This window comes from Pelophylax lessonae (assembly GCF_965119305.1).
Source record: "Pelophylax lessonae genome assembly, chromosome: 9".
Lineage (NCBI taxonomy): Eukaryota > Metazoa > Chordata > Amphibia > Anura > Ranidae > Pelophylax > Pelophylax lessonae.
In genome coordinates, this window is record NC_138776.1 from 156,157,729 (window position 1) to 156,184,591 (window position 26,863).

The 26,863-nt window shown below is 40.7% G+C and overlaps 1 protein-coding gene across 1 annotated transcript in view; it reads left to right on the plus strand.

Moving 5' to 3' along the window:
• The window catches only part of SYNPO2L (synaptopodin 2 like), a 177,844-nt gene extending 153,831 nt beyond the window's left edge, over positions 1-24,013 (plus strand). The window contains exon 4 of the mRNA XM_082269177.1: positions 20,703-24,013. Within this exon, the coding sequence (XP_082125303.1) occupies positions 20,703-22,894 (2,192 nt within the window). The 3' untranslated portion in view covers positions 22,895-24,013. The remainder of the gene's footprint in view (positions 1-20,702) is intronic.
• The last annotated feature ends 2,850 nt before the right edge of the window (positions 24,014-26,863 follow it).

Below are 26,863 nucleotides of genomic sequence, written 5' to 3' on the forward strand. Positions count from 1 at the left end.
CAAAAGAGTGGACAAGCTGTCTCTGTTCCTCCAAGCAAGTTCTCTGACAAGTTGGTAGGCCCTTTTCCGATAGTGCCTGTTAAGGTGCAAGGTGTACATTTGAAAGCCTTTCTGGATCCCGAGGCTCAAGTGAATTTAATCTACCATGACTTTTATGACAAAAACCTGAAGCAATTGCCTTTACAGAAGCTAGAAGACTTAGAGTTCTGGGGAATAGGGACTAAGAAACTCCCCTATGATGGATATCTCTCAGTCAAGTTAGAATTTAACCAGTCAGTGATAGGACAACCTTAAACACCGTGGCCATTGGAGTTTAATAATAATAGGAATAAACACAGACTTAGCCTGATGACTGCTCACCCCCCACAATTCAGAAAGTGAATCTGCCTCTGAAGGGGTACATGCCATGTTGCAGACAGTAAATCAGAGTATAGTTCAAGAATTGAATGCCCCAGCTGAAGGGGTGGGAAAGGTATGGAAATTGGATGGGACGGACAAAATCTTACAGCCTGGTGAAATAATGTGTTGGAATCAGCACGGCCCTTATGTCATTCTTGAGAGTGTTACACAGAAGGAAGATTTCAGTGAAACTTTAGACTTGAATAATGATAGGGCAAGTGAATTCAGCTACACCCCCTGCATCACATGATTTGGTGGGAGGAGCCACTGAAGGGTTATCTGAGGATTGGTTCTATCCAAGGAATTCCCCTCTGCTGCCAGAATGGAGAGAATGGGCAAAAGCACAGCTTTTAAACTGGTGAAATTTGTTCTCTAAAGCAAGTTTGATGTGGGCTATACAAGGAGCACTTAGCATCACATTTGTCTGCAAGAGGGCAAGCCCTTTTGAGACAGGTCAGGATGTATCCAATTGGCATATTTAGATTATCTTAGAGAACAGATTGTGAGTGACCCGACCCTCCAGGTCCCCTACTCACCACAGATATATATATAATCAGCGCTTGAAAGGATGCTTTGGGGGAATAAAATATTTTAAAACATATTACACTATTGGCCCCTCTTCTTTTCCCTATATCTGGATGAAAACGGATACTTGTTTGGAGCGATCCTAATCAAGGCTTTCCTCATTCCCTGGGAATATCATTATTGGAGCTCGGCTGCCATAGCTGCATTTGATCCTTTCAAGCGCTGATTATATATATCTGTGGTGAGTAGGGGACCTGGAGGGTCGGGTCACTCACTAGAGCACCATTCGATCGGATCGTTTTTCTGCACCTGAGCACTTTATATTTATTATATCAAGAATTAAGGACTTTTTATTCAAGAATTATTTATTATCCATGTTGATATATTGTTTGACTATATCGATTCACTGATGTTTTTTTAGTCATATTTACACTGATCACCTTGCACTTTATAATATATATATATTTATTTGCCATATTTATTTTCATAAGATGCTAGCGCTGTTTTAAATTTTATTTTTACATTCTTTCCAAATCTTTTTTGGATGCACAGCAGCTGCATAAAATTTCGCACATATATTTGCACATTTGCACTTTAAAAGAGAATTTTTTTAACACAATTTATTTACACTAATTAATGTGTTAAGCGCTGTTATAACTTTGTTTCATATACAGTAAGCCTCATTAAAGTGTTTGTGCAACGAGACGACTTCAACGTCTTTGGGGAAACTTTAGGAGAGCATGAGGAACGGTTGGTAAAAGTCTTTAGGTGTCTCTATAATAAAGGGTTGAAATGGTTTCTTGAGAAGTGCCAATTCTATAAGCCATTGGTCACCTCTCTTGGGCATGTTGTCTCTTCAGAATGGCTACTGATTGCAAGAAATTGAAAGTTGCGACTACCTGGCCAAGACCCCACAATTTGAATGAGTTAAAATTGTTTCTTGAGTTCCGTTTCTACTACAGGAGGTTTGTGGAGGGGTTTAAAAGACAGCCGGAGCCCTTACTGAGCTTCTGTGGGCAGAAGAAGGTGAAGAAGAACACAAGACTTCAGAAAGAGATCATCCACCAACAAGGCCAAGAAAATCCCAAGAGCCAAAAGTTGAAAAATGGTGTGACCATTGTGAACAGGCTTTCTATCAAATGAAATAGAGTTTGACCAATGCTCCAGTATTGACCCAAGCTGACCCAGCCATGCCTTATGAACTATACAATAATGCCAGCTGAGAAGGGTTAGGTAGTGTACCGTATCAGGGACATGATGGATTTCGGAGACCTGTTGCTTACTTGAATCAAAGTCAAACCCCTTCTGAAAGAAACTACAGTAATTATGAGTTAGAATTCTTGGCCTTGGAGTGGACATTTGGACAAACTAAAAGAGTACCTGTAGGGGGCAGAATTTGAAGATAAGACTGACAATAACCAACTCACGTAAATCCTTACTACATCCAAGCTGGATGCTACAGGACATCAATGGTTGGCGGCCCTTTCTGGGTTCTGTTTCAGCCTAATATATCCTTTTGGAGTCAATAATAGACTGATGCTTTATCAAAAAGACCCTATCAGAGGCTTCCAAGGAATAGTGGACTCAACTAGAGCCAGAAGGAGTTCAAACTTTGTGTTAAGGAATACAGTATAGAGCAAGAGGGGCAGCAGGAGCTGAAGCCATTGGCTGAAGCCAACATTCTTCAAGCGAAACATTAGGAAAGAACAAGCAGAAGATCCTCTCTGCAGATTAATTTTAAAAGATTTGGAAGGAGGCTGCCCAGAGCATCTGCTAGCTGCAGACTTTTCAAAAAGAAGCCTGACTGTGGAGCAGGGAAGTCTACTGAAGGGGCCCCTTGAATGAGCTGGAAGAAAGGTAGCAACTGTTCCTCCCTGGGAAAAATAGGGGGCAGTGCTGAAGGGGTTGCATGATGAACATGGACATTAAGGACCTGAATGTGGGCCACGTTGAAAACTACTCATACCTGGCTTCACTGTATCCAGAGGAAGACTTCGCCTTCCAGAGTTCCACCAATTAGCCATCTTCAAAGTCAAGGTCTTATGGATTTAGTGTGCATTGATTTCTTGAGTATGGATCCCAACACAAGTGGCCAAGGGAACATACTGGTAGTAATTGATCATTTCACTTGTTACACCCAGGTCTATTCCACAAAAGATCATGAGCTGCTACAGTTCTGGAAGTGTTAGAAGAGAGGTTCTTTGTTCATTATGGACTGACCCAGAGAATGCACTGCGATCAAAGAAGAGACTTTTAGAGCAGGCTCATTAGAAAGCTGTTTGATATGTTTGGTATTCTAAAGTCAAGAATGATGCCTTACCACCCTCAAGGGGATCTACGATCAGAGAGGTTTAATTAACCCTCCTTGACATATTAAGGACCCATTCTGCAGAAAGAAAACAACATTGGAGCACACACTTCTCTGCTGTGGTGCATGCTTACAATAGTACAGAGAATGATGCAACTGGCTGTCGCCCTATAGACCCATGTTCTAGAAGGAAGCTTATCTACCAGTGGATTTGGCTTTTGGCATTTCTATAGATGGAACATCAGCTTCAATTTACAGATTCTATTTGGATATGCTCTGTAAGAAACTAAAGATGGTCTATGAGAAAGCTCAAAAAGCTTCTGATGTCAGAGGACAATGAAACAAAAATAAATATGATCTGAGAGTTCAGGTTCATGACCTTCAGCTGGGGGACAAAGTGTTGCTGAGAAATATGGCAGCCCCTGGTAAGCATAAAGTAGCTGACTGGTGGAGTTCTCAGCAGTATGTCATCTGCAAACAATTGCTTGATCTTCCTGTTTACTAAATACATCCTGATGGGAGAACAGGGCCTCTCCGGGCCTACTGCCTCTGAGTAAAGCTGTTAGGGTACCTGTTTGAACTGGGGAGTCATTGCCCAGGCCGTCTCCTTCCAGGCAGGTTCCAGTCACAAGGTCTCAACCACTACCACCTGCGGAAACAGACCCAGAAGAAGACGATAATGATGAAGATTTGTTTGCGGGTTGGTTGTGGTCTTCTCCGTCTATGGATGCCACTCCATCCACTTCCACTGCACGAAACAGTGTCATTGTGCTAAGATTTGAATCTCCAGAGGTCAGCCAAAAACTCAAGAAGATAAAGGAGTGATGGAAGGCCGAAGCATGGACATCTGCAAAACTCTTTGATAAAGAATCAGAATCATCTTCAATGCCCTCCAGTAACTCATGAGCAAGGGAGAGAAACCCGCATATCAGAGCCATCAGAGTCTGAACTGACCAATTCTACCTCAGAATCATCTGAATCCAGGGAACAGTGGGTCAAGAGACCAGTTTGACCCTCACAAAGACTTACATATGACTCACAGGACAATAGCTCTGAAGAGATTATTCCAATTGTGCATCGGTCCCCCGATGCCTCAGCGTTAACCATAACCACACCAGAGGAAACGAGCTCTCGCTTCAGTCCTGACACACCTTGGGAGCAGTTTCTGTTACCTAATGTGCTTGTCAGAAAAAAAAGTCAGTTTAATTACTAGGTAATGTGTTTATTAATTCATCCTTCGTTCTTGTTGCCTTTTACCACACTGGGGGACCAAGGTTTCTTTGGTAGGGGGAGTATGTAGCCAGGGCTATATTTTCTATGGACCTTTGCTTTTCCTCCTGTTGTTGCTGCATTATTCTTCAGTGGAATTGGCAGGGTTAGGTTGAACAGTTGTTTGTGTACAAATGCAGCAGCCATCTTTAAAAAGACCAATAATTGAACATTCAATAGTACAGATATGCAGTGGCCATGTTTAAAGAGACCATTGGGGGCAGCCATTTTGGAGGTGTCTGGGTCTATCTATATATAAGGAAACACATGTCAAGCGAGTGTAGGAGTGTGTGGGGACTGAGCTGCCTGTTTGCATGGTACCCCACCACTGGAGATTGTCCCCCTGATTGTGTTTGGACTTCTGCTGCTGGAGACAGTAACTAGGGGTGCCCAGGACTCTGTTGCAAGAGGTGGTCACCCAAGGACATTTCCAGGAAGCCAAGGGACAAGCCACTGTTTGAAGCTTTGACTATGAAATCATTAGTCTACTCCCTGGGGAGGTGTGAGGCATTCAGTGAATACCTTGTGTAACTGTACTGCCTGGTAGAGCCTCCCCTCCTCTGGCTAATGGCTAAACTTATACCAAACTGAAAGCAATATGCAAGATAATATGAAGCATATGAAGAGAGTAATTGTTGGATATATCACATTCTTAGATGACCCTCCAATCCCTGAAATAGATAAAATATGGGTGTGATGAGGTCCAAGCCACAACCAGTGAGGGAACCCCAACCACACCAATAAAAGGTTAATGGGATGGTAAGGAGAGTCACTAATATGGTGAGTCTGGATTCAGATTAAACAACACATTTTTGAGAAAATAACATCCATTTTATTAATAATAAGTAAAAACAGGAAAAATACACATTAAAAAGTACAGACTGACAATGGTCTGCATCTAGCATGGTTTATAATGCATCATACATGTAACTGTTTTTAGTCACACTCTCAACCAAGTTGGGACCCATCCAGGCTCAAAGCAACATGGAATCTCTTCTGTGGCTCTGCAGCGAAAAATGCTGCTGAGGTGCCCATCAAGGCTGAACTATGGCAACACTGTGAACAGATGAAAAATTGGAGCTTCTGAGGAGCCCATCAAGGCTGAAGTATGGCAACACTGTACAGATAAAAAAAACAAAAAAAACTGGAGACACCTTTGGAATATCTCCGGACCTTGTGAGAGCACAGTCTTTAGAGGGACCAGATTCGGGCAGATTACAGCCTCCAGCCATAGGAATACCATCCAGATTTGACCAGACCACCCAGGGAGACCGAGGGCTTGGATCTAAGGAGCAGAATAGCCAACCATTACCCACAGGCTCGTTACCCCTGTAGGGGTAGTTACCTCTGTTAAGTGCGGTCCTGGGAGTGCGGGGAGCACAGATTGACCACTTTACTAAGCACACCTGAGGAATCTTTATGGCACCTGCACCGAAGTCACTCTGGTTGTGAAACTTTTGGCATTGTAATAATAATTGTTTTCGGGATTTGGGAACATCCCAAGGATATCTGTCCTACATCTGGTTGTTACATATATTTTGGACATTTATTTCCCCTGCTGAATTTGTGTTGTGGGACTTTGGGTCTCAACCCTCATCTACTACAGCATCTGTGTTTTTAGAATTCAAATTTTACCGTTTAGAGCATCTGTGTTTTTAGAACTTTATGCGTATTTTTATAGTACTTGTGTGTTTGGGTTTTAATGTCACATATTCTTCTCAGCCACTTTATCTTTATTTCTTAGTATTTTTACACATGCATATTTATTTATTCAATATCTGTGTAAACTATTGAGCACTCCATCACTTTTTGCACAAACTAGCACTTTATCAGAGTGATCTGATGTACATGCTATTTTGGTGAATCGCATCATATGCAACATACCTTTTTGCCCTTTTTGCATGCCCCATTGGGCTTATCTGCTCATTACAATAATCTTTATAACACTTTATATGTGATTCTTTGCATCAGTGCGTTTATTCCTCACTGTTCACTGGTTGATGTTTTTTCTACAGTCACTGCATATTTGAGTTGCATCAACCACTCTTTCACCCTTTCCATTCTAAGGAAGTTGAGCCTATTTTCTGGGGCTACTCCTTCCTTGCACAGTCACCTGAGCACTTTTAGTTAAGGGCCTTCAGCCCATTCTAAGGAAGTTGAACCTATCCCTTTCTTGCACTGTCACTCAAGCACCTTCAGGTAAGGGCTCTAGCCCCCCTGTTTTTGCACTTATTCACTTTAATTTTATGAATTTTTGTCAAAAATCTTTATTTAAGATTTTATTCTGTATATTAGGATTGTATATTCATATTTATTATATACAGTGGTTCATGCAGGCAGCGCCATCTAACTCCCATTTTATTGATTCTATTTAACTATATATCCCTGGATTATAGGTCCAGAGGTGGGCTGCAGCCAGCATCTTTTCTAGTTTGGTACATCTATATCCTAAGCGCAGATTTTTTTATATTCTATGGCAGACTATATGCCATGTCTCATGCCATGGTTTACGGAGACCTCTGGAGTTTCTCCCTTTCCCTTTCCCAATTTTTTTTCTTTCCCCTATTTTCTTATTCCTCTTATCTCTCCTCCTGTCTTGCTTTCCTTCCCCCTTTCTTTCTTTTTTCTTCCTTTTTATTTCTTGGTTGATTATTGAAGACTCCCTCTGGTGGATTAGTGGCCCCCCTTTTTTTTCTCCTACCTATTTCCTGCAGCTGACCACAAGCAAATGGTTTATTCTCTCAACCAATTGTACATTACCAGTCAGATCTGTGATTTACTGTAGCTTTATTTGCTAATCTGTCCATGGCCCTTCTTGTGATATCTTGTCAACTGTCTCTGTTGGTTATAACGCCTTAGGACTACTGTGATTCTGTTGAATTTCATTGCTTGATGGGTTATTTATTCAAAGCCGCCTCCTTCAAAAACTACTGCCAACTCCACTGGTGAGTAGAGTATGTTATGTTCTGGTACTTATGTTATTTTGTTTGTACAATGGTCATCTACATCAGCTGTACTTTATACAAAAACTCAATGTATACTGGTTGTATGTTCACTTGGCCTTTTAAAAAAAAATAAAAACGAAGTGAAGGAATGACAAATATCCATGTCTAGGCAGTATAAGAGTCGTCCTCGACTGTTTTTTTTTTACTCTGGATCTCTCATTTGTTGGTGGACCACAGGAAGGACTTGGGCCTCCAGTACCCTACTTGTGCTATTTTTTATACTGAACTGAGTGAGTCTGTGTGAATGCATAGAGATTCTGGGAGTAAGCACGGGAGTGGTAAGAACTCAAACTTCTGCAGGGTAGTTTTCTTCCTTATTGAGACTGTGGTATTTCTTAAAGGGCCCCACCGCTGTTAGCCAACATGCTTATCTCATCTACCACTGGCCAGAGAGGAAGGGACTGTTCAGCTGTTATAATTAGCTTATTTTTCCTCTTGGTACTAAGCATAGGCAACCCATACAGCTTCATATTGCTAGGGAAGAGCACTACTAGTGCTTGGCCATTATTACGTACATACAAAATATTTTGTTTTGTTGCTTGTGTGCTCTTTGACATACTAATTGTCTTTTTTTAGACTGTTGCTTTTCAAGTTAATTGTTAAAACACCCAGGAGTGTCAGTACATGCTGGGTGAGCCAGGTGTGTCATCTCTAATTACACAGAAACATCATAGCAAGCGGCCCCTTCTGGGGTGGTGCTACAAGTGGGGGCTCATCTGGGATATGAATTTGAGACCAAATAAAAGGAGTGATGACCACCTCCACAAGCCAAGCAACTATGGTGGACCCCGTTGTTCCTGCCCAATGGTGTAAAGAACAAAATGGCAGATTTGAGCTCTGTGTAGCCTTGCAGGCCTTTAAGTAACCACAGCTGACTGAACTGACCAGAGCTTCACTTAATTCACAAAGCTTATATTTAAGTAAATGAATACCAATATGTCTGAAAATATATGGCGATTCACAAACACTAATGCCTACATTTTCAGAAACTGCTGGTGTGTCATGGACTTCACAATCTCCTGACCTCAACATAATTGAAAATCTATGGATAGACCTTAAAAGAGCAGTGCGTGATAGACAGCCCAGAAATCTCAAAGAACTGGAAGACTTTTGTAAGGAAGAATGGGCAAAGATACCTCAAACAAAGAATTGAAAGACTATTGGCTGGCTACAAAAAGCGTTTACAAGCTGTGATACTTGCCAAAGGGGGCAGTACAAGATATTAACTCTGCAGGGTGCCCAAACTTTTGCAGACACCATTTTTTTGTTTTCTGTAATTGTGAAAGTGTCAATGATGGAAATGAAATTGAACTTTGTCTAATCTGTCTAATCTGTAATTTGATGCCTTATGGGGATTTTTCCATCTTTCCTTGGCTTCTTTATGCACATTAATACAAACTTTTACCTGGGGTGCCCAAACTTTCGATCCCCACTGTATAGTGATAATGCTGGACTCTGAAACCAAGAGAGAGCCTAAAAAATAGTGTGGGGGAAGAGGAGCAAATAAGACCATGTGAAAATCGCTATGAGCCTGTAAGATTTTGTACCAAACTGTAGTACTGCAGTTTCAAACCCAAAACGGACAGTAGAACATATTAGGCTTAATTAACAAAGCTTTAACACATGTATAAGCATCTATATTTTCAGCCATGTGACTGTAATCCATTGGTTAAAATCTTTTTTTAACCACTTCAATACAGGGCACTTTTACCCCCATTTTGCCTAGGCCAATTTTCACCTGTCAGCGCTGTCACACTTTAAATGACAATTGTGTGGTAATGCAACACTGCACCCATAAGAAATGTTTAGCATTTTTTTCCCATAAATAGAACTTTCTTTTGGGGGTGTTTATTCACCATTGGGTTTTTTTTTTTGATTATTAAACAAAAAAAGACAGAAAATTTTGACAAAAACCCCCCCCCAAAAAACATGTTTTTCTTAGCTTTTGTTATAAGATTTTGCAAATAACCTTTCTTCGTAAAACATGGTGGAAATGTGTTCTGCTACATTTCCTTGGTGAAAATATTCCAAATCAGTGTTTATTATTAAGTCTTTAGGAAATGTATAGTGTATATATATATATATCTGAAAAATTGATCAATTCTGATGTACTGACGGCCTAATTTCTTGAGGCCCAAAAATGTCAGGACAGTACAAATATCCCCCAAATTACCCCTTTTTGGAAAGTAGACAGTTCAAGGTATTTAGTAAGAGGCATGGCAAGTTTTTTGATGTTGTAATTTCTGGAAAATGAAGATATTAATTAAATACATTCATTCACAATTTTTTACATACTGTCACTAGTGCAGTACAGCGTTATCATAAAACTGGTTTGGCGGTGATCAAACACACTGACTGGTGACAGTATGTAAAAAAAATAAATATTTATATTTTTTTAATTGTTTTTCTTTTTTATTAAATTTTTTCACATTTTTGTTTTTAACACACTGTGACCATAGTAACACTGTACTACTCTAGGGAAGTGATCAGGATAATATATATATATATATATTTTTTTACACATTATGATTGCTTATACCAATAAATGTAATTGGTATAAGCAACCATTTTTACTGAATGAGACTGATTCATTCAGTGTCTTTTGTTGTGATTAGCTGTGATTGGCCAAACCTATTCAAATGGTACAGTTGGGCTGTGATTGGCCCTGTCTGTACCATGTGATCACTGTGACCAATCACAGCTAGTAACATTGTATACAATGGATTGCATGAAGGGAAGCCATCCATTGTTTACAATTGTCATGTGACCTGTTATAATTGGTCACAGCGAACACATGATACAAGCAGCGGGCTGTTATAGTGCTCAATCATGACAGCCGGCGACAAATCGTACCACTGCACAGCCCCATTGCCGCACCAGCTGCACCTTCTCAGAGGACGTCATATGACATCCACTCAGAAGGACAAAAGGCCCGCCTGGCCGTCAACCTGTATAGGTCAGGTGGGAAGGTGTTAAAAAAAGATCTGTATTTTGATGTGTTCACTTTAAAAAGTTAGCCCTTAATATGATCTCTCTATGCTGCAGTCATGCTTTTTACTGTGATGTCTTAGACTAGTGTCACAGGTTCACATCTGCGCAGGTTTGGGACTGTGTGCAAATCTCACGTGTGCCTGCGCAAACATGCCTGCAGTGAAACTGAATAGAGGTGAATCTAGCAATATACACAAAATATATTTTAGTAATTGATGCACTTAAAGTGTATCTAACCTCCAATGCAAAATGAATTATATTGCAGCTTACCAATCCTTAGATATGTTGACTACTTTTTTTTTTATTAGCCTTTTTTCCTGTATTTTCACTCAATTTTGATGTGTTCGCTTTAAAAAGTTAGCCCTTAATATGACCTCTCTATGCTGCAGTCATGCTTTTTACTGTGATGTCTTAGACTAGTTTCACAGGTTCACATCTGCGCAGGTTTGGGACTGTGTGCAAATCTCACGTGTTCTTGCACCCGCAGCAAAAAATGCACTGCTTTTTAGCAGATATGTGGGAGGTGCCATTAATGCTTAATGCCACCCCCATGCATTGGAAACCATTGCACTGTTTCCTGTGCTAGGAAACAAATCGCATGACTATGCAGTTTCATGCTACTGCAGTTTTTGAAAAGGTACAAGGACCTTTTTAATGCTCTTTCCGCAAGTACAGCAGCCCATTCAAATGAGCCGCTGTGCCTGCGCAAACATGCCTGCAGTGAAACTGAATAGAGGTGAATCTAGCAATATACACAAAATATATTTTAGTAATTGATGTACTTAAAGTGTATCTAACCTCCAATGCAAAATTAATTATATTGCAGCTTACCAATCCTTAGATATGTTGACTACTTTTTTATTAGCCTTTTTTCCTGTATTTTCACCTGGTGGGTGAAGGTTTTCAACCTTCTGGGTGCAACTCCCCCCCCCCAGCCCCCCTCACACCTATCTGAGCCTGATCTCGATCCAGCGATGTGCACAAGAGCCAAGGCTCTCTCACTTATCATTGGCTCCCACTGTTGTCAATCACAGGCAGTGAGGAGAGAGCAGGGGACATAAGCAAGCATGGACGAGTGCCCCCATACTAAACAGCTTGCTTTGGGGGCACTTGGTGGGGGAGAGGGGCCAGGAGCACCATCGGGGAACCCCAGCAGAGGAGGTTTGGGGTTTCTCTGTGCAATACCATTACACAGAGCAGGTAAGTATGACATATCGGTTATTTGAAAGAAAAAAAAAAAAAAAAACCTACGTTTACTATCACTTTAAACATAGACTGGGGAGCTTACATTGTACAATGATGAGCTTTTATTCATTTATGTAACATTTTTATCCCAATTAGAAAAAAAATGGTACTGTGACTGCTTAAAAGGTATTAGCTGGAGTTCAGTTTTAATTTTATAGTCATGTCCTTCTAAATTTGTTAGTGCATATAACACTATCCTCCTCACAGGTTAATACTGCTACTGCCCAAGGGTTGCTCCTTAGTCCCTCAACAGAGTGGAGCCACCCACAGGCAGGAAGTGTGGAGAAAGGGAAAAATAAAGGAAAAAAGCATAAAAAGGAAAATGAATGCAGTCACCACATTGCAATATATTGCATTTTTGGGTTCAGACACTCTTTAAATTGAGCAGGCTTCTGGCTAGAAAGGAAATTACAACAACTGTGCAATCTGTATTAATTACAAACATCAGCAACTAAAGAGTTGAGTTGTAAACCCTTCTAATGTATGTATTTAGCAAGGATTTATTCTTCTCTGCAGTTTTTATAGGTAAACTTTACTGTGTGTTTATCAACTATATACATATATGCTCTAACTACCAAGTTGTCTTAATGGGTTAAATCAACTAGTTTTGTAGGAAGTAATGTTAAGTATGCAGCACTTGTGGCCACTGAGGCCTGTGGAATGTCTGAACAGGTGTTTATACTGCAAATAAGGCAATTTTTTAAAGTCGTTTTCATTAGCACTATGATCCGATCATTAACTTCAGAGGGAGAAGATATGCGACAAATACAATTATTTTGCAACCTGATATGCTGAGCATCATTTTAACTTTTGGCGCAGAGAGTACATAGTGTATATCCCATGTTGACCCTGATAATGCATTTGGTAGCATGAAGGTAAAAAGCACAAATTGTGCTTGCAATAAAAAAAAAAAACAATGAACAACTTTATTATGTAAAGTAACATATCTTGTCTACAGTCATTACAAGCTTTGTCCAAAAAACCCATATTATATTTTGTCCTTAAAAAGCCTTTTTTATACATTAGAACTACAAATTCATTTGAAATTAATAAATAATGTTATGATGCAGGTTTGGTTGGTGGCACAGAACAGGCTTGAAAAAGAAACAAAAATTATGATTTGGCTATGTATTGCACACTTGGCTGGATACTACCTGCAAATGACCATCCCATTCCTTCCATTTCCATTAGATTTCTTCCATTTCTGCTAATCATTGTAAAGAAAACAGTAAACTGGTGTTGTAGCAAAACAACATAAGAAATGAATGTAAGGGATATCAGGCATCATAAGTTGACAGATCATAGCTTTACTTTAACAGTTCAGCTCTCCAAAGTGCCGATGGAGTCCCCTGAAAAGTCACCTTCTCTTAGGCCCCTTTCACACGGGCTTTCCGATCCGATCCGCCTGTCAGTTTTTCAGGCGGACCAGATCGGATGCTCCATGCAGCCCTATGGAGTGGCAGATGTCAGCGGTAACATCTCCTCTGACACCCGCTGCTATCCGATCCGCTCCTGTCCATTAACCTATTTTCCAACCATCTGGAGGATCAAAACGGAACAAAAGAGAGCCGACAGGGGGTCCGTTCTCATCCCCCCATAGAGGAGAGCAGGGATCTGACAGCTCCGTTTCTGCACACAGAGCGCAGACATAGCTGCCATCTGCCTGCTTAGCGGGGATCGGCTGAGCAGAACGTACTCCGTCAGGCGCACCGCCCATGTGAAAGGAGACTTATAGTATTTAAAGGCAGATTTTTAAAAAATAACAAACATGTCATAATCAATGGTTTTGCACAGAGCAGTCCTGATCCTCCATCTCTTGGGTCCCCTGACGGTGCTCCTTGCCACCCCCCTGCTACGTGCCCCTAGAGCAAGGCACTTGCTATGGGGACACTCTTGCATGTTTGCTTCCGAGCCCAGCTCTGTGTGTCTCAGAGTGTCTCAGCCCCCCCCCCACTCCCTCCTCACTGGCTGTGATTGACCGCAGTAAGAGCCAATGACTCCCTCTGCTGTGTCTCAGCCAATAAGGAGAGATAGACCCGGGAGAGCCACTACTCCCGTGCAAATCTCTGAATTGGGATCAAGCTCAAGTAAGTATTAGGGGGCTATGGGGAGAGTAGCACACTGAAAGCTTTTTATCTTCATGCAAAGAATGCATTACAATCTTTTCAAATCCCACAGCGCAGTGCTCAGTACAGGTCTCATTAGACGTAGAGAAGCATACAGCACTATGATCATCTCTAAGAATGGGGATATTCTGGAAAATTTTGCAAGACATGTTGCACAGCTACAAAGTCAAAACAGAGGGTTAACTGCATGCATAACCAGGTTACCAATTTAACATTTAAAGTTAACTGGAGCAAAAACCATTGGCATGGAAGTAAGCAACCAACCAACCAGTGTTCATGCCTGGCAGAGACTGGCATGAACTCATTTGTACCAGTTACAGTGGGTACGGAAAGTATTCAGACCCCCTTAAATTTTTCACTCTTTGTTATATTGCAGCCATTTGCTAAAATCATTTAGGTTCATTCTTCTTCCTCATGAATGTACACATAGCACCCCATACTGACAGAAAAACACAGAATTGTTGACATTGTTGCAGATTTATTAAAAAAGAAAAACTGAAATATCACATGGTCCTAAGTATTCAGACCCTTTGCTCAGTATTTAGTAGAAGCCCCCATTTGATCTAATACAGCCAGGAGTCTTTTTGGGAAAGATGCAACAAGTCTTTCACACCTGGATTTGGGGACACTCTGCCATTCCTCCTTGCAGATCCTCTCCAGTTCTGTCAGGTTGGATGGTAAACGTTGGTGGACAGCCATTTTTAGGTCTCTCCAGAGATGCTCAATTGGGTTTAAGTCAGGGCTCTGGCTGGGCCATTCAAGAACAGTCACGGAGTTGTTGTGAAGCCACTCCTTCGTTATTTTAGCTGTGTGCTTAGGGTCATTGTCTTGTTGGAAGGTAAACCTTCGGCCCAGTCTGAGGTCCAGAGCACTCTGGAGAAGGTTTTTGTCCAGGATATCCCCGTACTTGGCCGCATTCATCTTTTCCTCGATTGCAACCAGTCGTCCTGTCCCTGCAGCTGAAAAACACCCCCACAGCATGATGCTGCCACCACCATGCTTCACTGTTGGGACTGTATTGGACAGGTGATGAGCAGTGCCTGGTTTTCTCCACACATACCCCTTAGAATTAAGGCCAAAAAGTTCTATTTTGGTCTCATCAGACCAGAGAATCTTATTTCCCACCATCTTGGAGTCCTTCAGGTGTTTTTTAGCAAACTCCATGCGGGCTTTCATGTGTCTTACACTGAGGAGAGGCTTCCGTCGGGCCACTCTGCCATAAAGCCCCGACTGGTGGAGGGCTGCAGTGATGGTTGACTTTCTACAACTTTCTCCCATCTCCTGACCTCATCTCTGGAGCTCCGCCACAGTGATCTTTGGGTTCTTCTTTACCTCTCTCACCAAGGCTCTTCTCCCCCGATAGCTCAGTTTGGCCGGACGGCCATCTCTAGGAAGGGTTCTGGTCATCCCAAACGTCTTCCATTTGAGGATTATGGAGGCCACTGTGCTCTTAGGAACCTTAAGTGCAGCAGAAATCTTTTTGTAACCTTGGCCAGATCTGTGCCTTGCCACAATTCTGTCTCTGAGCTCTTCAGGCAGTTCCTTTGACCTCATGATTCTCATTTGCTCTGACATGCATTGTGATCTGGAAGGTCTTATATAGACAGGTGTGTGGCTTTCCTAATCAAGTCCAATCAGTATAATCAAACACAGCTGGACTCAAATGAAGATGTAGAACCATCTCAAGGATGATCAGAAGAAATGGAAAGCACCTGAGTTAAATATGAGTGTCACAGCAAAGGATCTGAATACTTAGGACCATGTGATATTTCAGTTTTTCTTTTTTAATAAATCTGCAACAATGTCAACAATTCTGTGTTTTTCCATCAATATGGGGAGCTGTGTGTACATTCATGAGGAAGAAGAATGAACTTAAATGATTTTAGCAAATGGCTGCAATATGTGAAAAAGTTAAGGGGGTCTGAATACTTTCCGTACCCACTGTATATGTGTGGGTCCCCAAGTGACAGTTAAAGGAATTCCAAGTCTTTATCAGTCAGCCCCAAAAGGAGTTTTAGCTTTTTTTTTGTTTGACACTCCTAAGTCACAGCCATGAGGTTTGCATCCCTCAGGACAGCTGTTAAGCAGACATTCAACCAGAGTACCAAATCATCAGGGATAAGTGTAGTCTTGTAACAGGCTGAGATTCCAGTCAGTCATTAGGCTGAAGATTAAACCTGATGGCAGATGTAATTGTAATATAAGCATGAGTATAAGCCAGCAGACAGATACCAGGAAGCAGGGGACAAGCTGGAGTTATAACTGGGAAACCAGAGCAGGATTTGCAGACTGGGCAAGCAAAGCACAAGTTAAGTAAAATTTAAAGCTGAAGTCTATTTTTTTTATTTTGTATTTTTTTGCTATAAAACGTATTTACCTACCTACCATAACTTACCTGGAATAAAGTATGTCCCATGACCAGTTGACTAGTGCACAGTGTGAAATGTTTTCTCTACTGCCACTGGGTCCTCCTAACAGCTCTGATCCTCCAGCACTGCTGGGGTTTACATCAGCCTCTGTGAATGTGAAAGAGTTGCCCTACTTGCCTGTCCCTTCTGCCCATATCCTCCATTTATAGATTCCAACGCATTATTCCCAACACACACATTCCTGTAGAGATGGCTTTAATTAAAAATGGGTGCTGAAGTGACCACCGGCTGGCTTAGTCGGTGAGTATTGTCACCAGCACAACAGGATCTCCAAAAATGAGTTCAAAGCTTTAATCAGTGATCATCATTACAGCAGAAAGCAACGTTTCGGAGCCATGCAGGACCCCTTCATCGGTCACGTGCCTGATGAAGGGGTCTTTGTGTGCCTCTGAAATGTTGCTTCTGCTGTAACTATGTGACTGCTGATTAAAGCTTTGAACTCATTTTTGGAGATCTTGGTGTGCTGGTGACATTATTCTCTCCTCCATTCATAGAACACATACTATTCTTTCCCAGAATGAGAAGCGTTCTGTGAATGGACAGTCAGATGAGTGACAGGATTTAACTTCTCCAATCACAAAACACTTTGCATTCTGTGAAAGAATACTGCAAGTTATATGAATGTAAGAGATGGACAGAAGAGGCTGGCAGCAGCTGATTTTATCTCCAGCAGCACTGGAAGCTCAGCACTATGAGGAGGACCTAACAACAGTAGGGAGAAAATCTCATTGTGCAGCAGCGAGCAGAACTTGGGACACACTAAAAAATGTTGTCTGAAATTTCTCCTGAAAAGTAGCAGTGAACTTCCTTGTATGTAAGGGTGTCTATTAACTCCTGTCCTACAAAGTCAAAGCTGTATATCTGTTGTGTGAGATCTAAGGCACTCCTGCCTCCGACTGCTATTCTTAGGAGATTTGCAATGAAATTTGGTGATTTCACTACATTGCTATTGACTGCTTTCCTTGCTGGAGGCGCTAATATGAGTAAGTAAGCCTTGCCAATATAGCTGCCTGCACACAGAGACATAGTGAAGAACAAGGCATTGTAAGTCAGACCAGCTGCAGGGAGACCACATGTAATACTGGTGACCAGTCCTTTGCCCTTTGCCTAAATATTTTGTGTACAGATTCCAGAGTTCAGTTCCTCTTTAGGGCAATCCCACTGTCAGCTAGTATGTACTGTCATTTCCTGGGACAGACCTTAATAAATCAAGCCAGCTTGAAAATTAATATTTTCTCACAAAAAAAATATTTATATTTGATTACACGACAGCTAGTTAGAAGACAGAAGAGTTGGTTTACCAAAGGAGTAGATCTTTTTTGAAATCACAAAAATTATCCAATAATGTGCACTGAAAAGTCATGTTTTTTTTTAAAATTCATCTGCACTTTTGGGTTTTTAGAATAAATGCAGAATCATTACAAAATATTTCCTTAGTAAATCTCGCCTTATTAATCCAGTTATGGCTGTATACTGTATACTAGCCCAAAGTTTGATGCCTCTTCAATAGTGGCCCAGCTACTTGCGTGTTTCTACTTTTCTATTTGGCTAAGCTAGGAGGAATACTGATTTTCTATCATGGCCTTTATGGATAACTATGGTATTTTAAGTGCATTGACCTAATGTTTCCAGACCGGAATACATATCATTGTTTCACGCTCCTTTTAAAGGGGAAGGGGGTAGAAGAATTACTGCTGGGAGAAAATATTTCTTTCTAACTCACAGGCGAAGAGGAACATAGCTGAAGTGACAGGTGACAATGTCCATAGCCCAGTCCAGTGATAAGCCCTGGCACTTAAAAATAGACTCTATGACCTCATCAGTTACTGCAAGCCAGTGAAGCCAACAGCTATGCCAGGGAAGACAAAAGTGGGGACTTAAAAAGGCTTGTAGAAAGGGCAGTACAGAGCTGGGGCGATTTTCCTGCTTTGGTTCGGCTCCAGCTCGGAGTGTACTTGTCCCCTGTCAGCTCTATATGGAACATTGTGACTCTAATGGTGCATGTGTCATGCCTGATTCACCGGTATCTTCCTACCACAGCACAGATAATCTCTATGCAGGTAATTCTTGTCTCCTACTTGCATTCAGCTACACAACAGAATTTGTTCTTTTTATCTGCTTATACTTACTGTTTGTTTAGAGTGAAAGTTAGTAGAGAGCACATGATCTTTCTGAACAGGTTAATATTTTTAGTACGGTGAACATTTTTAATTTGTCCTAGCGCACGTTATACATTGAAGGCATGGGTGTTGAGTGACTGGCTTGACAATGTGAAGAGCTTGGTAAGAGAAGTGCATTTAAAGTGGGTTGATTTGCTTTAGTTGATAGTAACACATTCCTGGTTGTCGTAATACTAACTTTAAATAGATTAAAATCCCATTCTGTTTGGTGATCATTGTGAAAGTTATAGATAGACCTTTAAGCTTACTAAAAGTTTTACATTATTTTTTTTTTGTGATAGAATGCAAAGCATCCATCCAAAGAAACTTAGTTCACATTTGTTCACAGTACAGTCAATTATATCAACTTTTCAGAATTTATTTTTGTAACCATTTTTTTCATTTTTAGATTTTTACTTATTTTTTTATTTCTATTATTCCAAAATTGTAGAAGAAAGCTTTAGTTAATATATTATGCCCTTGCTTGGTTCCAGGGCACAGGTAAAGTTTATTTTACACAAAATGTTATAAATTACAGGAGTTTTTGCTATTGAATAATGTGCTGATTCTAACCATATCTGTATAAAATTAGATTCCTTTTACATTTTAGAATGTGTTTATGTGCATCTAAATAAAACCATATAAGTGTTCTCTTGTCATCAACTAATAGAAACATAAACTTTGCTTTCAACAATGTGTATACATTTTTCAAGTGCATTTATATATATATATATATATATATATATATATATATATATATATATTTTTTTTTTTTTTTAAAAATGGAAAAAATTGCTAATTTCTCAGCATATATCACAAAATATAGGTATATTCAACACATCTGAAAAGATACTTGATAAAAGATACATCTAATTTGTTTTTTAAAAGGTTAAAATTTGACCCTTAGTGGAATAGTTTTATAGGTCAGAGTTTATGACCAGTACACTCATCGTTATATGATATAAATACAGCATGCCTCCTTTTAGTAATGCCACTTACATTGCCAACTCTGCAGGCAACATATGTACAGCGGAAATTAAGTGTAAAATTTAAATTGGACAGCTTAAGGGAGTAGTACGTTTTACAAATAATGCACACCTGTGCTTATTTGAAATCCCAGTAAGGCCCCTTTTACACAGGCTTTTATCAGGTCCGCCTGTCAGTTTTTTCAGGTGGACCTGATCAGACGCTCCATGCACCCCTATGGAGCAGCGAATCTCAGCGGTGATATCTCCACTGACACCTGCTGCTATTCGATCCGATGTGGTCCGTGAAATCCGCACAGATGGAAACCCTATTTTCCAACCGCCTGGAGGATTGAATCGGATAGGTTCAGATGAAAATGGACAGGCGGTCCGTTTTCATCCGATCTCCTATAGAGGAGAACGGGGATTTGACAGATCTGTCTCTGCAAAGTAGGCAGAGATGGACCTGTCATCTGCCTTCTCAGTGGAGATCAGTGGATCGATCCTCGCTGAGCAAAGAGGAGTCCACCGGGAGGAAAGCCAGTGTGAAAGGACCCAAAAGCTGACAAAAGACCAATTAAAAGAAAATGTTTCATATAATATGCCTTTGGTGGCTAAGCCACACACCCACTTTTTGTATGAACAAAGTTACCCGCTTAGGAAATCATTATTTGTGAAACACAGACAATGTTTAGCAGCACAAGTTTGATTGGTAAAGACTCATTTATGTACAGCTGTACCTGTTAATAAAAAAACCTAAGTATGCCCAACCTTTGCTAGTATACCCAATATACAAACCTGTAATAATCTGTGACTTTATCCTAGACAGGGGTGGAATAATCCTCCCTGCACTTTAGGCCAACTGTCTTGTGCCACCCACTCTTACCCAGCATCATGCTAACAAGATTAGATGTCACAATAGCACACAAAGAATGCTAGTAACAGAGATGAAAAACTGAAAGACATTACTCTGCATCAACTGATGAAGAGCACGGCAAAATTTCACCTTACTTTGCTACAAGTGTGGCTCTAGATGTACAGAATTAGACTGCCCTGAAAGTCCTGCTGCTCTGGGTTATGACCTATGTTGGATATGCAGAAATCTGGCCCCTATTTCAGGACAACAAAATATACACATTTCCCTAGGACATAAGAAAAAAATTGATGCAACCTTGTTTTAAGGGAGTGCTAACATTATTGTTATTACAATTTATAAAAATGTACAGTATTAATTGCATAAGAATAGCTACTAAGCCATTGTCTTGTCATGTTCTCTTTCAGAACTTCACCGTAGTGAAAGTGCCCAGGAGAAAAATGTGAAAGAAGCTAGAACCAAATGTAGAACCATTGCATCTTTGCTAACTGATGCTCCAAATCCCCACTCAAAGGGGGTTCTTATGTTTAAGAAAAGACGGCAAAGAGCAAAGAAATATACCCTTGTTAGTTACGGAAGTGTAGACGAAGATCGTTACATTGAAGACGAAGACGGTGTCCTTCCAACAAGTGAATCAGAATTTGATGAGGAAGGCTTTTCTGATGCACGTAGTCTAACAAACAATTCTGATTGGGACAGCACATACCTTGACATTGAAAAGCCAAAGATGGAACATGAACATCCAGATGAAAAAGGTCTGAGTGAGGCATCTGGCAAAGGTGCAGCATTGTTTGAACTGCAAAGGCAAAAATCAGAACAGGCTGTTGAAAATATTTCAGCACAAAACCCTCAGATTCTTCAAAAGACCCCCGTTGCCCCTCCTCGGAAGTCAATGGTCAATGGAAATGTCAACCATCTGGTTAACTTAGAAAGAACCCAGCAGGCTCAAGGCTCAGAGAACATCAAAGTGACAAGTGCACAAATATCACTAGCCCCCGCTCACTCTCTAGTACCACAAGCTGGTAATATCCAGTCACCAGCCTCTGGAACGGCAATCTTCAACAGGTCTGCACGACCATTTACTCCCGGTCAAGTTGGACAACGTTCTTTAGCCTCATCAGTTATATTTAATCCGATGCCAGCAACAAAAAAAAATGAAAGCGCACCGGTGCAAAATATTGCTCCTCCCCCATTCACACCATTTACACCTGATTTATCTGTAAGTCCTCAAAAAACTCCAGTTAGCTCAGTTGCTTCTCTTTATATTCCAGCAGCAGGAACACCACGGACTACTACTGCTTCAATATATCTGTCATCTCCTTCACGTCCAACAGGACCACCAGCAATTACTTCACATTCAAATGCTGTGCCTAATGCTCCAGCAACCCCAGTGAAACCTACAGCATCACAGTATATCAGTCCTGCAAGTCACACTTCATCTTACTTGTCACCAGCAGTCCAATCACCAGAATCTGCAACTTCAAGAGAACAAAAAATCTCTGTCCCTGCTGGACGAACTGGTGTCTTAAATGATGCCCGAAAAAGAGGCGGCAAGAAACAGATGTTTGTTAAAAAAGAGGAGAAGAAGTACCAACCTAACCCAGAACTTTTGTCTATGGTTCAGAACCTTGATGACAAACCTAAACATGAGCAACATGCCACAGGATTTGAGTCTGGCCCAGAAGAAGATTTTCTTAGCTTAGGAGCTGAAGCATGCAATTTTATGCAGCCTTCAGCACGAAAAAATAAAATTCCTCCACCCGTTGCTCCAAAACCCATTTTAAAAAACCCTGTAGAAGAATTTGTAAATGGATGCCAAGATTTTCCCCAGCTGAAAGGTAAAGGAGCAGAGTTGTTTGCAAAACGACAAAGCCGTGTGGACAAATTCGTAGTAGACTCAGAACGCAGATCTCAATCCCGACCTAACTCAAGGCCAAGAACACCCTCACCAACTCCGTCTCTTCCCTCCTCTTGGAAATATTCATCAAATATTCGTGCACCACCTCCAATTGCATACAATCCTTTGATGTCTCCATTTTATCCATTAGCAGCCACAAAATCTCAAGGGGGCAAGGTAGAAAGCAAAGTGAAAAAAGGTGTTAGTGGAAAGCCAAGAATGCAAGCTATTGATTTTATGCGTCATCAGCCTTACCAGCTCAATCCAGCAATGTTCTGTTTTGCTGATTCTTCTAGCCAGGATATCCCAAAACCAAATCTCTCTGTGAGTCAAGGCAGACAAATTCCTGTGAAAACTAGAGCTCAGGAGATTAGGCGCTTCTCAACTCCAACTCCAATGTCATCATCTGTAAACATGACTCCAACTGTGCTAGCCCCCCGGTCTGCAACGACACTTGCAGAACCAGTTTGGAGAACTGATTTGGCTACGCCTGCCAATATTTCTGGCCCTGCACAATATCATTCTCCTATTCTGGAATCTCCACATGAGAATTATCATGCTTCTACATTTCTAAGTCCCACGAGTTCTGTCACCTACCCCAGAGCATCAATTTCTAGAATCCAGGTGCCAAAACCCAGGTTTTCTGCAGCGAAAACAGGAATGCAGCCTAATGTGTGGAGACCAGCCCGAGTTCACTTCTAATTTTGCAGGTCATCATCTCTGAAGTTTTATGCCCTTTATTAAAAATGTTGTTGGAAGTTCTGTTGCTTAGCTGTTTTGTAACATGCAAAGGCAGAATAACACTCGTGCAATCCTTGCTCCTTTCTTTTGAGACACCAATGTACATTGTACATCAATGTCAAGAAACTAAACAAGTTGAAATGCATATGAATGGTCAGAAATACCTGTTGATGGATTACAGATTGGAAAATGAAGATGAACAATAACCTGAAAGAAAAATATAAATACAAAAGTACAAAAAGTAAATTTTGAAATGTACAGAATGTAACAGGAATGTAATGGAAAAGAATGAGCATGCACTGAGAAGGGTTGAACAAGAATGGGAACATTATGTCTACTGAGGTAGAAGGTTGGTGCATCAACAAATAAGGGGCTTAATTAAGGAAAATGTTTTCTGTCATACCACCGTAAAAAAAAATTAAGATGACATTTGATGATCAGAAAGAACTTTTAACACAAGTGCAAAAATAACTCAGTCATTACATAAGACATGCATGTAGATTCTGCATCTTTGCCCAGGCTAAAATATTGGGAGATCACTTTGCTGCTCATCACCAAACCTGAAATAACAATTTTTTGTTTTCTCAATTTCTTATGAATCATAGCTGAAGGCAGAACTGCATGTTATCTTGTTTGAACTTGAAGTGCATGTCTAATTAACACATTTGCTACATCATAGTATTTTGTGGCTTCATATGTCAAATACATACAAGGCATTTGTGTACAAAGTTTAATGTCTTATTTACTGAGGGCAAATGTCTTGTTTTATACATGTCTTTGGGCTTTTTAAAATACTTAGTGCAAATATTAATTATTTGTTTGGCCTACAGAAACTAATCCAAAGTCAACTTTTAAATGTTTATTGTAGTCATACTAATGATCCCAGCTCTGTGAATAACTGCTGTGGGTTTCAGCACAGCTCTGTGTAATGTTTATCTGCATTTAGTAAGTTAGTGCAGTCCTGCTTTTTTATTCCAGGACCATTGTACTAGAATTATAAGGATATATGTAATAAACAGATGTTAATGAATTGAGTGAGATTTGTTCAGTGCAAATCATCCTTAATCCCTTAAGTAGTAAAGGTCATTTTAAATTTTTTTTTTAAATGAACCTTAGTTTAATAACATAACACTGAATGGGGATATAACAGTATGTGGTCAATAGGGATACATTTCTGGTACGTCACTGTCATGGATTCATAGTGAATCCCCATGAATTGTGAGGTTTAAAAATCACCAATTTTTGCTCCCAAAATGTGCAGGTTTGCAGCCAAAAATAGTGAAGAACCTATAGTGCAGTGCACAATCTTCTCTCCTGGTCAACAGATTTATAAAATCTGATAATAAAAAAAAAAAATAGTGATAACCCAGACCTCTTGCTATAATAAAAGAGTGGGCTCACAACAGGAGTATTGTCAGTCTGTTTTGGAGCTCTTTGGGAGAGCTAACATTTCTGTGTAGTAATACATTTTTATTTTAGTTTGTTTTTTTATTTTTGCATTGGTACGTGCCCCCCCCCCCTTTCCTCATGGTAGTGTCTGACTTTTTATGCTTTTTATGTAAAAGGCTAATCCTTGCTTATTAGCCCTACAAATGGCCAGAGTGAAATTTTAAAGATTCTTCCCCAAAAGACTTCAATGAGGTTATAAGCAAATTTCGCAAACTTTAAGCATGATTCTTTAAACTGTCATAAAGTTTGAATTAATTCTTACTTTTTATAAAATGATTACAGCTGAATTCCAGGCAGTTAATGCTACCATGTACTAATTTTAAATCCTCAAATTTATTATTTTTTAAATTTAATTACTGTAAGTACCTGCATTTGACCTATAAGTCCCTGTACAGCTGAGTTCAGACTGAGAGGGAAAAAAAACAGCTTAAAATGCCAGTGCATTGCACTGGCAAGGGATAGGCTAAAACAGAAATCGGAGTAACAGAGATAGACTTATCAATCTTCTGCTTGTCCTTTCACTGGCCAATCCCAGGCTGGGGTAGAGATAAGAACTGTAAGTGTATTAGCACAGCAGCAAAGAAAAAAAATCAAGTCTCCTGCCCTGCTGGACACAGTGCTGTATCTTGGCCTAGGCCAACAAGGCTCAGGCCTAGGGCGGCAATTTGCAAGGGGGCAGAAAAAAAGCTGCACCCACACAAAAAAGCCCCCCAAAAAACAGCCTCCTTCCTGCTCCCGCGCGAAAAGGGTCCCTGCCGGCTTGTGCTAACTTTTAGTATATTGCCAGTCTTTTGGGGTGAATTGGGCCAGAGGGCAGGGTCCAGGAGGCAAATAAGTCTGGCACCCACATAAAGCACTCACACTGCTACCTGTCAGTACGATAATACCGGCGGGTGAGGACATTTGGACAGACCGCAGGCCACCAACCACACTTAATACAATTGGCCGGACAGCCGCCAATGCTAATAAGTGTGGCACTGCAGCCTAATGCTCCATCTACCCTCCTCTGCCCCCAGGTATGGAAGGCATCATGTTAATAATATAATTTCATTTCTGTAAACATCCTTGTCCTTGAGCGAGCATATTGAATTGCATCATATACAATTAAGACTTTTAAATGTATATTATGGCAATAATATTTTGGACCTGCTTATCTCATATGTCCTATCACAATATGTCACTGGATTAGTAAGATTACTCCTGTCTTATAAGATATTTGGACTTGTGTTTGATGCCACTGATTACTTCACTTATTTGTATAATGACTATGGGCGTCCTAGTCATTATACAAATAAGTGAAATATTCCTATAATTACAATCAGTGGCAGCAAACACAAGTCCAAATATCTTAGGCTGCACTAATGGGCACTGATAGGCTGCACTGGTGGCCACTGATGGGGCTCTACTGATGGCCACTGATGAGGCTGCACTGATGGACAGTAATGAGGCGGCACTGATAGGGCTGCACTGATGGACACTGATGATGCTGAACTTATGGGAACTGATGAGGCCACGCTGCTGGGCACTGATACACTGTGGTTGTGGTCTGTGGTTTACAGGTGACAGAAAGGGTCAGAAACAGGAAGGGGTGTGGCCTTTACAGGAAGGGGTGGGTCATATTTAAATTAGGGGGTGCACAAGTTTAGTCAGGCCTAGGGCAGCACAAAACTTAAATACACCACTGGCTGGACAGTCTGTGTTGCAGAGCTGTAAAAATCTCAGAACAGGATAAACAGAATTACAAATTCTTTGGCATGACAAATAATATCCTTATATGTATTTCACCTATATACTATATACTATATATGTGTATACTGTATAGTTGTTAGCCTGGACTTCGGGTTTGTAAAAAATGGCTTGACAATAAGTTTATTCTAATTAAAGGATAAAAAGGTGTTCAATGGCTGAACTAACCAGCCAGAGAACCACCAAATAAGTATGGGACTTTAAAGGCGGTGTGGTTGTGGCAGAGACAGACAATCAAAGAAAATTGCAGTTAAAATACAAATTTTTATTCATTTTACAGCGTAAAACATACAAAAGACATAGAGAAATTATGTGGCAATTTGTAGGAAGTTATCCATGATAAAATTGATACAAAAACTGTGATACTTTAAACCAAGAGATACATGGGGTCACCAGGGTCCTACATGTTTCGCCATTTCGGTGGCTTCATCAGGGACCGAATGTACTTATGACCTCTCAAGTAGTTCAACAGTTAAATATCAAAGAATTTGATGCTTTGGACAATAACTTGGGTGTTATCATGCATGCGAGGCGATGGTGGACCACCCCCGAGTCCTGAGGGGCAAGGGGTTTAACACGCCCTCATGGGCTGGCCGATACTGGACCGGGCCAGGACAGGCGGCTGGCCAGTTCGCTAAATCTGGCAACGGTATAAAGGAGGTCCCAGCCTGAAGGGCATAGATGTGGTGTGGGTCCGGAACGCTGCAGCGTCAGGTAGTCGTGTCCTGATGCAAC